The sequence below is a fragment of the Girardinichthys multiradiatus genome, chromosome 15 (assembly GCF_021462225.1).
Source record: "Girardinichthys multiradiatus isolate DD_20200921_A chromosome 15, DD_fGirMul_XY1, whole genome shotgun sequence".
Lineage (NCBI taxonomy): Eukaryota > Metazoa > Chordata > Actinopteri > Cyprinodontiformes > Goodeidae > Girardinichthys > Girardinichthys multiradiatus.
Window position 1 is genome coordinate 33,347,274 of NC_061808.1, and position 12,740 is coordinate 33,360,013.

The 12,740-nt window shown below is 40.7% G+C and overlaps 1 protein-coding gene across 4 annotated transcripts in view; it reads left to right on the forward strand.

The window, feature by feature from the left end:
• The window catches only part of LOC124882193 (CD2-associated protein), a 75,929-nt gene that overhangs the window by 24,333 nt on the left and 38,856 nt on the right, over window positions 1–12,740 (forward strand). For 3 of the 4 annotated variants that reach the window (XM_047388432.1, XM_047388436.1, XM_047388434.1), the window contains 7 exons: window positions 3,640–3,740; window positions 4,083–4,209; window positions 6,705–6,913; window positions 8,919–9,006; window positions 10,090–10,193; window positions 11,515–11,613; window positions 12,291–12,344. In XM_047388432.1, the coding sequence (XP_047244388.1) occupies window positions 3,640–3,740; window positions 4,083–4,209; window positions 6,705–6,913; window positions 8,919–9,006; window positions 10,090–10,193; window positions 11,515–11,613; window positions 12,291–12,344 (782 nt within the window). The remainder of the gene's footprint in view (window positions 1–3,639; window positions 3,741–4,082; window positions 4,210–6,704; window positions 6,914–8,918; window positions 9,007–10,089; window positions 10,194–11,514; window positions 11,614–12,290; window positions 12,345–12,740) is intronic. The other variant, XM_047388433.1, reaches the window with a different exon arrangement.

Genomic DNA, 12,740 nt, shown 5'->3' on the forward strand with positions numbered 1-12,740 from the left:
TTCCACGCCTGATCTGTTACTTCAGTGAAATCCATGTCTGTGGAGTAAAAGAACACACTACCTTCATCAGTACTACACAGTTCACTTTAGTATTGTCATTGTGTAGGATTTAACTCGCTTACTTATGACGTACTGGACACCGCAGGGTCTCCCTTTTGTTTCTCCTGACCAAGAGAGAACCTGCTGCTGTCTTAGTTTCGTCAGGTTGGCGTCAACCTGTTGCTCCAACAGGGGTTGGTTCTATCAATGCCTACATGTTTCCTTTGTTGTTAATAAATCAGCTCTCTCTATATTTTCTGTACGATCCAGTGCGTCGTGTGATGGATAACGTTGTTTTGCTTCAGAAATGTAGCACTTTGCTTTGAATGCCATACAGATTTGTAGGGGAGTAGTGGTACATGTATTCAACCTTTCAGTTCATTACGAACGTGTACCAAATGGACGCATCGTTGTTTTAAACCCGTACATCTGCTAAATGTTTATCTACAATACTAAACTGTAGAACATTATGCTTAACCGTGTAGCTTCAATTTTCAAACTCTGATTTTGGTTAGTATAAGTGCGTAATGTGTGTGTATGTATTTCAAAAAAAGTAAACAAACTTTATTCTGAAGGTGTGGCGCTTTTATTTTGCCATGGCGGTGGGCCATGATTAATTACATGTAGCGGAAACCCTGTTCCTATTCAGCTATAGTGATGATAGAGCAAGAAAGTTGGACTAGACCAGACTAGACTGTGATGCTTCGATTTGTAAAGCAACTGTAATAATTTGATATTATATATGTTAAATGCATCAAATGTCTAAATATTTTAGTAAACAGGGTCAGAATATGCGATGTTCTACAACATGCATGAAAATTAGAATCTGAAATTTCCTGAGAACACTTGAAGGAGGCGAAACGCTGCGCTACGTCATTTTAGTCAAACAGCACGACCCTCAGTGATCTGTTGTACATCGTCTGATTTGGGTTCCCTCGTGGAATCAGCTTTTGTTTTTAAAGTTGGACATAATTTGGATTTAAAATGAGCGGAAATTTCAGGTTGATGCACATTTAGTTTCACGGATACATTCAATAATACAGTAATCCATTTTAACGTGGTCTTTATTGGACACTATAGGACAGCTATTAATGAGGCGGTGGGGCCTGAGCTCCATTTAACAGGTGGAAAGCTGTAGCTTTTTCTGTTTTTTCATGACAGTTGTGCATAATTTATGTTGGAGTCTTAATTAAAACATTGTATCAATGCAAAATATGCAAAATGCAATATCTCCTTCATTTGACCTTTTTAAATCAGTCATACCAAAAATGTAGCCAAATGTGACTTTGAATCTGAGCCCTGTATATACTGTAATGTTACTGTTGTTGGGGATTGTGATAAGGCCTTGAACAGGATGTGGTGCTTTAGAGTCAGCGTGAAATAATTTCCTTTTGACCGTCAGGCTGTCAACAAAAACATCCACAGCAGAATTCAGGCATGCAATGCTGATCATTTTCAGGGTAGATAAACGATCTATGAAATGTGACATTGTTAGTTTCATAATAGTGTCAGATAAGGAGAAAAATGCAGTGAAAGTTAATGGGCTTTCCATTTGTGAAGTAAAGGTTTTAATGAGGTGGGACCGGACCTTTTAAAGGAATTTATAATTTTTTATACAAATGTTCATTTTCAGCCTCGTTTGAGCTTGTAGCTCACGGTGTTTATATTAATATGTGGAAAAAGTGTGAAAGGAAGAAAGCATCGATCTAATCAGTCTGCTGCTTAGATGGACCTAAGTTGGATTGTTTCAGTTTATACTGTGTTTAAAATGGCAAGAATCTGTTTTTTCTCCTTTTATAAAGTAACCATTGGCATCCCTTAGTAACCATTGGCATCCCTTAGTAACCATTGGCATCCCTTAGTAACCTTTGGCATCCCTTAGTAACCTTTGGCATCCCTTAGTAACCATTGGCATCCCTTAGTAACCATTGGCATCCCTTAGTAACCATTGGCATCCCTTAGTAACCATTGGCATCCCTTAGTAACCTTTGGCATCCCTTAGTAACCATTGGCATCCCTTAGTAACCATTGGCATCCCTTAGTAACCATTGGCATCCCTTAGTGAGGGTGATTGGTTAAATGTGGCTTTAGTGTAAAGACTTACACTTCAGTATGACTGGAAAAGTGCTGTATAAATTCAGTCAATTTAACATTAGAGATAAGAATTTATTGAGCAATCTCTGGTTAATGTAACTCTATGACCCACTAAAGCTGAGTTTAGGCAATTCAAACTTCTCATCTCCAACAATCTTAAGGACATTTCGATTATCACGATGACTCTAAAGATAATCTCTTGAGATAATCCTGCTGTGTGTGGTGTGCTACGAGTCATCTATTCTGCTCCGAATTTTATCGGGAACGCTTCAACCTCAAATCAGGGATATTCCCCATGTTGGATTGTTTTGGCCCGATATCCTACCATTTGGGGTGTTCCCCGACCACAAATGAGCATGCAGCCTGTTGAATGTGACATATAGCCAATCAGAAAGCAAGGTGATGGAAACACAGAGGGGGAATCTAAAATGGAGGAAAGCTCAGTGAAATATCACAACAGAGAACAATCTAAACACATTATGTAATAACATTTGCCCAGAAAACCCCCACAGCAACTCGCCTCTATATCATAATGTAGCAAGTAGAGCCCTTACTTGCAGATTAAGAAAATAAAAAAAAATCACACCGTGTGAACCAGGCATAATGTACAGTATGTTCACTAATCAGGGCTGGTGGGTTCTCCTTGCCATATGATAACCCTTGAGTGGAAATACCATGATTTCATTGTATCACAATATTAACACAAAAAATAAAAGTGTTTAATATGACTTTGTTCTGTAGATTCTACACCTTAACCATTTGCTAAATTGGTCTTTTCTGTAGGTTTTATAAAACACACAGTGTTGATTGACAATGCACAGCAACATGTAGGGAAGGGGCAGAGCATTTTGATTCTATGCTTCATCTAGCCGGAGGAAACTCTGGTCACTGACCATGTCCCTCAGCATCCGAAGCAGCAGCAGTGGTATGATCAACGTTTTGGCTGTTTTGGAGCAAATCTTTGCACAACTTGCAATAATTAGGCCAAATTTACTTTAAATATATATTTTTTCATTTTATGTCAATGATGGTTAGAATAAAAGGTTTATTCCTCAACATTGTCATCTTAAAATGTAGATAGAGTTTAGTTAGATTGCACACCATCTACATGGGTTCTACTGTTCAACAGAAACTATTTGCTTTAGTCTTTGTGTGGGTCATGATAAGAAAGGTTTTCACTGCAGATCTCTGCACTATACATTTTGCACAGTTTAGCATTCGTTGTTTTTTTTGTCTAGTTGTTTTTTTCCTTAAACATGGTTGTTTTTCTGGTTTTATGCCTCTTACGTCTTTGGTTTGCTAAAATCCGTCTTCTTCCTGACTCTCAGGCTGGATAAAGCACAATCTGGGAGGGCTGTGGATCAGGTTTTACTCCTTTCTTTGCTTTCTCCCAGGTCCTAGACGCTGACATTCGACAGTGAGCGGAGATACACAGAAGCAAACAGACGGTTTTTATTTGGTTTAAACACACAGATTGATTCATTTTTTGTCCGTTTTCCTCAACAGAACCGAAGAAGAAGCAGTGCAAGGTAGAGTTTGAGTATCAGCCAGTAAACGAAGACGAACTGGAGCTGAAAGTTGGAGACGTTGTAGACATCATTGAAGAGGTAAATTCAATGTTGCAGTTATCCTGTCTGTTAATAGCTGGAGTCTATAAGCACCTTCTAAATGTTGGCTGCTGAAGCTTGAGAAAAGTAACACCACTCTACACTAGGCTTGGTTTAATGTTCCATTTTGGGCTGTTTTTAAAGCACCGAGTGCTTCCTGACTCTGTGTTTGGCAAGTTAGAGCATGCAGTAAACTGAGCTATACACCATCTTAAACAGGCTCGTGTGCAGGTCGATATTTTTTTCTCATTCACCCCCCCCACCACCACCACACCCCTGACCTGAAACTCCAAACATTAGAGTAACAATGGTCGTTTCTGACTGTTTTTCTTCTTGCTGCAGGTCGAGGACGGCTGGTGGAGTGGAAGCCTCAACGGCAAATCCGGACTGTTTCCATCCAACTTTGTCAAAGAGCTGGAGACGGTGGAAGAGGAGGCAGAGATCAACGACACGGCGGCTGACAAGACTGGTAACGTTGATAGCTAAGATAGCTAAGCACCGTTCCTGGAGACACTGCAGCCTCAGACAGGAAAGGAAAACACAATCATTGTAGGAGAGCTGGAACGTTGGGTTCATTTGGAAGATATGCTACCAAAACAACTCAGAGCAGCAGATGAGCAAATGTCAAAGTGTTTGCTGTCTAAAGACGGCACAGTAAGGAAAGTGTTTAGATTTTTACTGATCTTCATTCATTCAGAGTAAACGTCTAAGAAATTTAAAGGTAATTACTTTCTTTAACGTTCCTTAAAGATACTTAATTATCTGCTGTTTTAACATCAGGCCTGCACATGTTCGTAGCCCAGGGTGTAAATCTGTGAGCTACAAAACAGATTAGATTTGAATAATCAGGCTGTTCATCCTGAAATGTTGCCTAAAAACCTGCCCCGCATACGGAGCCTTAAAAAGTATTTATACCCCTGGAACACATTTTATCACGTGAGAACCACAAACTTCAAGGTATTTTAGAGGCATTTAATGTCATAGATCAAAGAATCTGAATGGCAGATTGACATTCATTGTTATTTAGCCCACTTTACTCTAAAACCCCCCGCTGACCTCCAGTGTAACCAACTCCCTTCAGAGGTCCCCTGATGATGGTGATGATGAAGTAAATGGGCTTCATCTCTGTGTGATGTAACCTCAGTAGAAATTCAGCTGTTCTCTGAGGGCCTCTGAGGTTTGTTAGAGAACATCGGTGAGTAAACAGCATCATGAAGACCAAGGAACACAGCAGACAGGTGAGGGAGAAAGCTGTGGAGAGGTTTGAACAAGGGTTAAGTTATAAAGCAATATCCCAAGCTTTAAACATCTAAAAGAGCAGTGTACATAAAAAAGCTTTATGACAAACTCCACTGTGAAGCATGGTGGTGGAAGCATCATGCTGTGGAGCTGCTTTTCTTTATGAAGGAGGATGGAGAAGATGGATGGAGGTAAACACAGACTGGGGCAGTAGTTTATGTTCCAGGAGGACCCTAGATATATAATAATAATAATACTTTTGCAAAGCACTTTATTGAGTTCCAAAAATGCATCAACCTGCTGTAGAAAGTCTCTGTCTCTACACAACAGCAGGAAGTGAAACACCACCCATGCGGTGGTAAAGTCAGCTGTTTAGAAGTAGAACTGTTAGAACTCCTCAGCTGGATTCATTTCAGTGTTTCAGTTTCACATTTCTCTGGCTCACCATCAAATTTTTTTTTTTTTTACTGTTCTTTTATTTTTACAAAACGAATCAGAAATGCATAAAATTCATATTCTAATATCAGTTATTTTTAAGGGTACATATATGTAAAATCTGCCAGGAGTGAAGCTGTCCTGTATGTGTTGCCAGATGGCGACGGGGCTGTGCTGTGCCACGTGTGCCATGCTGCATGCTGGGTCCAAATTAGAATATTGTTACCTTGGCCTCAGCACGTCCAGTGACAAGAAACCATGCATACAAATTCCCTGGTTGCAGTAAGCTGATCATGCTGAGGATCGGGGTGGAACAGGTCGCTCCTCACGTTGTGCTCCACACAGGCTGAAGGAACAGTGGTAGCATTTGTACAATTGGTGCATCTGCTGAATGAGCCTAAGCTCCTCAGATCTTTCACAGTATCTGAATCCCTTTGAGACCTATAAATATGAGCTTTTCTTTGACAGCTTGACAGTTGTTAAAGTCCACTCAGTTGTTACAGTTTTGAGGAAAAGTCAGGACCTGAAATATTACTTGTAATATTACTAATTAATATACTTGAGGTGTTGTAGATGCTGATGGCTGTGGGCAGGAAGGATTTCCTGTAGCGTTCTGTCTTACAGCAGATCTGAGGACACTCTGTTGTTGTAGGACAGTCTCATAAAGAGGATGCTCAGGGTTCTCCATAATGTTCTTCATTTTATGAAGAATCCGTCTTTCCACAATGATCTCCAGAGGTTCTAGAGGAGTCCCCAGAACAGAACCAGCCTTCTTTCTAAGCTTGTTAAGTTTTTTTAAGTCCCTGGCTCTGATGCTGCTTCTCCAGCAGGTGATGGTAGAAGAGATCATGCTCTCCACAACTGTGTCCTGTAGAAGATGCGCGGCTTCTTGCTGCAATGACTGAAGGACCTACACTTCCTCTGCTCTGTCCCTTCTGGTAGACAGCTTCACAGTTGCGTCTTTACAGAACTGTAGGTGGAGATTGCAGTGCTCTGTGAATTCCTCCCAAAATGTTTCAAACAGGATTACATGACAGCACTAACAAGATAAACTTCATAAAGAAAATGTTTGCAGGGTGTAAATCCTCACATAGGGTGGATGATTTGGTCCAATAAGGTTCTTCTGTAGTTCACTACTCAATAACAGCAGAACTTGTAGATGTAAAACTGCATTATTTTCAGTTGTGCTTGAGGTAGAGCTGTTATGAGGTAGCACAGCGTGGTGAAATGCAGCACCATGAAATCATTTAGCCTTTGCCTTCATCATTACTTTGTTGGGTCTCCTTGCAGATGGAAGTGGAACCGAAGCAGTGGTCACTCCCACGTCTCCTCAGCCGGACTCAGGAAACGGAGCCACCCAACAATCCAGACGGATCATAGGTGTCGGCTACGGAGACATTTTTAAGGACGGTTCGGTCAAACTAAGGACGCGGAACAGCCCCATCACAGAGGACAAGAAAGGCAAAGACCAAGAAAAAGACAAAGCTGGTCCAGCTCAGGTACAACACCATACAGCTCTGATCACACTCATAAACTCTACATTCTATTGGTCAGAACCTTGATATGTGATATCAGGGCTCCCACATACCTGGGTACAAAGGTTAAAGTTGACCCCTTAGAACAAAGATGGCAGTCCTGCTGCCGTCACCAAGATTCATGTCTAGTTTGTGCTTGTTTAAAACATATTGCTAGGAAATATGATTGTTGGATGAGGTGGTTTTTCTGCTCTATACCACCTGTGGTCTGACCATCAAGCGGTCCAGATTGTAGTTGAACAGAGAAGCACTGATGTGCAGATTGCGGAGCTTCATGGCGAGTCTGGATGGAGTTCTGGTAGATAAAGCAGAGCTGCAGACAAAAAACATCTCTTATTTTTTTTGGGTCCAGGTAGAAGAAGGTAGTTAAAAAAAAGAAAACCATCTTCATCCCTAAGCAAACTGTATCAGGTCAACTGAAGTAAAAAGAGGACGTGAAAGATTGGCTGTTAATTTTCCCTACAAATTACTTGATTAACCAGATATAGCCTGGCCCAGCAGATTTGTGTTCACTTTTCTGAAATGTATTCCTCTTCTTAAAGAAACCATAATCTGGTCAGATTCTCAAAGCAAGCAGAAACTCTGGTTTCACTCATCTGGAAGAAAAGCTGCCACCTCCTTCAGATTGTAGCTGCTTCTCAAGTCACTTTTAATGGTCCTTTTCCACAAGTTCCTCATGTTTGAGCTACTGGGGCAGGAACCTCTCCAGTAGAGTATATGGTACTCTAGCTTTAAGGGAATACTACTTATTGTGCAAGGTATCCGTTCTTCTTGCTATTCTGTACTGTGAGAGTCTAACGAGGTGATGTTTGCTGTCGTAAATAATTCATCTATATCACCCCAGTAACGAAGCCTGCAGTGAGCTGGTTATTTGACCAGCAGACATGCTGATTCTCATTGCTTGGTACCAGTGTTTCAGAACATTATTTCCTTTAAAAACAAGGATCAGTGGCGTGGCTTTGAACACAACCTGAATTATTTCCAAACAGCCAACTTTGTTTGGGACAATTAAGTGCTAATAGTTAAATGGCTAACATTAGTGTGAGCTGCCTGTTAAAAAAGAAGAGATTTCTAATGGCTGTTAGTTACTGCTGCAGGTATTTTTAAGGCCTGTGTGTGGCGCTAGAGAGCTTTAATCTCTCTAATCAACTAGTACCAGGCAGAAGAATCCCGGTTGGGATGGCTTCTACAGTTACCGACCTTTTAACATGACCCTTAATGTCCCATTAAAAACCATGTTGTCAGTTTTTCTGCTGCTTTTCCAAATTTACCAAATTTGTGGTGATACAGGAAATTTTCAACTTTACAGCCATGTTTGTACAAGATGCGTTCAAAAGTCTAGTTTATGTATGCTTGTGTATAACTTCTGTTGCTATGTTAAGTTCCTGCTAATTTATCTGACTAGATGACAATTTTAGTATCAGTTCATGTATTTAAGAAAAAAACAAGATTTATTTGATCTTCTCCTTATTGTGAAACTGATGAAGAAACAGGTGACTGATAGTATTAACACACTTCCTTTAAATAGTGTAGTTTAACTTTGTGTTGAAACTCTCTCCTCCTCTTCCTCTCTCCTCTTCACATCAGCCGCCACACTATTCCACCACTAACTCTCCTCACTCTGCCCTGCTCCTCACCACATGTGGCATGCTCTCTTCTCTTCTTGGCATCAAACGTTTCCATGTGACATGGATCCACCTTTAAACAGCCAGTTTCTTACCTGTGTGCTACCTGCTGCAGGTTCAGTCTAATACTATTACTGTTATTCGTCTCCACTCCCATTAGTTCTATTTTAGTTACAATACGTTCAGCTTCTATTACAGAAAAACATTTTTATTCCATGTATCTTAGCTCATATATATATATATATATATATAGTCTCCATAGAGGCAAGATTCCCCGGAGCAAAGCCACATTTCCACTCATGTCCGATAAATCACTCCCATCTGTATGGTTTGCTTCATTTTAGCCAGTCTCATCATTACCATCAGCTGCAAAGCCTGCTCATCCCAACATGGCTGACTCCCAGAGGATGGAAGTAGAAGCCAAACCCAAAGGTAAAACACATTTCCATCCTCAGATTGATAACACTGTGATCTGTAACTTATGCATATTATAACTGGCAAATGTCTATTAATACAGTCCAATCATGTTATTTAGACGTCTTGTACACCCGACACCAAACACATAGGTTACTTTATATGATGGAAATAAGGAGTTTCATATGTTAAACTATTATATTTATACTCATTGCATGAGAATAGGTGCAGTTTATGTTAGTCGGTACTATTTAAATGTGGTTAATGATCTGATCGCACGTTAAATGGTGCAACTGTGCCACCTACTGGTGGAAATTGGTAACTGCATTGCAGCTTTTCTAAGGACTGAAAAACAGTGCCTTGCAAAAGTATTAATACCTCACCAACGTTTTCATGTTGCATCAGCAAGCTTCAGTGAAATGTTGGGGATGTGAGGGATTTTGTTTATTACTCCCACATTCTTTTTTCAGAAACTGCCAATAGAAAGTTATAGGAAATGCTGTTTGCAGTTAGCCACGAGCCATGAAAGGGACACAGGAAATGTGTAGATGAAGATGTTCTGGTCAGATAAGACAAAAATGCAGCTTTTAGGCCTACATGCCAAACAACTCTGGCAATACACATAACCCTGAACAACACTTTCACCTACAGTGAAACATGCTCTGAGGATGCTTGTGTTCCGCAGTGAGAGGGAAGCTGGTCAGAGACTCTGTGCAAAGGTTCACCTTCTAGCACGACCACAAACCTAAACATACAGATGAATGATTTAGATCAAAGTATGTGGCCCAGTCAAAGACCAGACTAGCATGTCTTGGCAAGACTTTAAACATGATGTTCACAGATTTGCATCCAATCATCCTAACGGTTTGACAAAGAAAAAGTGTGCAAAAATGTCCACTGCAGGAGGTCAGTCCTGGTAAATCAAGTTACACAAAGATCTCATTAGAGCAGATTCCTGCTTAAACTGAGCCCTCTGATGTGGAGAACATTGATCTAACATCTCGAAAACTTTTGAGCTTAGTGCTGACATTAGAACATCCAGAATTGTGAATGTCCTGTTGTGTTTGTATTAATTATTGTACATTGTGTGATTATGTGCAGTTTCACCAGCTAAGGAGTGCTGTAAGGTCAAGTTTGCTTACGAGGGCAAGAATGAGGATGAACTGAGCCTCAAAGAGGGGGAGATAGTGCACATACTGAGCAAGGTAAGAATCCACTTAAGTATTTCACTATTTTTATTTTAGTCAAATATGGTTTAGTTTTTAGTTACATTTATTTTAATGCAGTAAAAACTGTGTAGCACCCAATATTTCAAAGTCAGTATTAAAGACAGGAGTTCTGTCAGGACTGCTGTCTAAGAGCTGCAGGAGTGAACCTGTCGCCGGTTTCTAGCCTTCGGTCGAGGCGTCTGGCTCCTTCTTCCATCTGAGTGTGAATGTGTAAGCCCCGGGTTACGGCAGCTGTTACTAATCTGCGCTGCTAAGCAGGGCTGTCAGAGTTCAAATCAAACGGTTATCTCATTGTTTATGGAGTAGCATACAGAATAAATGACAGGGTTTCTCTGGGATCTGTATCACATTGGTGTAAAACAATCATGAATTAGATGATCCAATGTCCCTCTCAGCTCCCCTCACCATCCCCCGCAGGGCATGGTTTCCATAGCACTTTTAGCCACTCTGTGTGAAGAGTGTTTTAAAACCAGTAGATGCATTTGTTCACTGGCGTTTTCATTTAAACACACTTTGTTCTGAGATGTGGCCGTCGAGAATGGCCGTCTTGTGGAGGACAGAGGCAGAGACACCAGTGAGGCATAGCATTACGACCAAGTGAATTACACTGATTATGTCGTTATATTGCATCTGTTAGGAGGCGGGGATATTTCACTTGGGTGTATCACCTTCCTAAGCCTTGTTGCAGAATTTGTACACCCTTAAGTGGAATCTGTGTTTCCTGCTGATAAGGGCCTCTTTCAGCAGGACAATGTGCCGCGACACAAAGCAGGACAGGTTTGAAGAGAACGAGTTGAAGCGTCATGGGATGTGCTGGACAAACGAATTCAAAGCCTGCATTCCAACGTCCTCTAAACTGAAAGTTTGGAATAGTTTAAAATCCAAGTTGACTGACACTGGTGTGAATGGGGACTTGGTTTAGGAACCTGGAAATTCTGACCTCTCAGGTTAAATGGAACGCACCATACATGATGAGTTGCAGAAGATCCATAGCACATTGAGTTTACTGAATAAATCTATTATAGCTTCCTCGCTCAAAAAACAGTTTCCTGACCTGGAACTTGAATGCATTAAATACAGACATGATGTCATTCCACTCTCTTCTTTTTCACTTCAGGTTATTTTTGTTGCATGAATCTTGTTTGGATGGAAACACAGTCAGAGAGAGGGCGCAGTGTGTTTGTGGGCTGCTGCCATCTAGTGGATTTCCAGAGAAATGAGAGATGAATTTTATTTTTCATTTTGGAGAAAATGAAGGCACATTCAGTGGCAACACGTTCCACGCCTTCTCTTACAGGATACTGGTGAACCTGGGTGGTGGAGAGGGGAGGTTGGAGGCAAAGACGGGGTCTTTCCTAACAATTTTGTTACAGTTGCTATGGATGCAGAAAAGGAGGTGAGATGTTGTCCTTCTGTTTGAACACGAATGATTCCATCAGTGTCATTCATTCTTGTGCCTCCACATCCTGTTGGATCGGTTAAAACACATTATGAAATTAACAGCAGCAATAAGCTGCACCTGTGTAAAATAGGTAAATGCTTTAGCTGGGGGTTCATTTATAGCTCTGTGACATCTGCATTGCTGCAGCAGTCACAGGTCTAGTTAAGTAAATCTTTCATCTGTCACACCTGAGCCCTCCACAGGGAAAATGAATGTCTAGGGTTAGAATCTGCTGCTTTTCTTTTGAATAACTTTCCAGTTTTAACCAACTGGAATCACATTGCTGTCATTTATGGATGTAACATATATCCTTGGAATATAGTACCTTTCATCATCTGATTATTATGAGAGATTTCCCAATATGGACAATCCTGTTTGATTTCCCTAAAAGCATTCCCATGTTATCTAGAAAGCCCCCTGATGATTGGGAAGTAGATCAAGATGAAGTTCTGACTGGACAGAAAAGGTCAATGGAGGAGCTAATATTGGAGCCCTCAGATCAAGATACCGTCTCAGCACACAGAGGAAGTACGCTTCACTGTGTCTCTCTGCCCCCTTGAAATAGCTAAGCGATGTCCTACCCCCTTCATATCACAGGAACTTTAGTCTATGTTCTTGTGTTCCTGTTTCAGGCAGCACCATCAAGAGGATCTGTGAAATTGCTGCCAAAGCCAGAGACGGAGGAGGTAAGAGAAACATGCTGATCACACGCTTTCTGTGATCTCTGGCTGACCTCTAGGGAAAAGAATAGTGTTTGCATTATGGGTTAGTTTTTAATCCAGAAAAGCTAAATATTTAGTTTCAAACTGCTACAGGGCTCATTTCTCAAAACTCATACCAGCTATTGATGTGGTTTTTTTTTTTATCTATTTGTGACTGTTTTTACTAGCAAAACATGTACTGTTAGCTTTCATTTTTAAACTGGATTTTTCTAAATTTGACTTTGATCCAGTCAAGAAAGCATCTTTAATATCCAAGAGATTCTCTGATCATTGCTGTCCTGGTGGAGAATATCGGATTTCTTTTTAAAAGCTTTGACTTGATGATATCCCTTCTGGTTGAACTCAGTGTCTGTCAAAAAG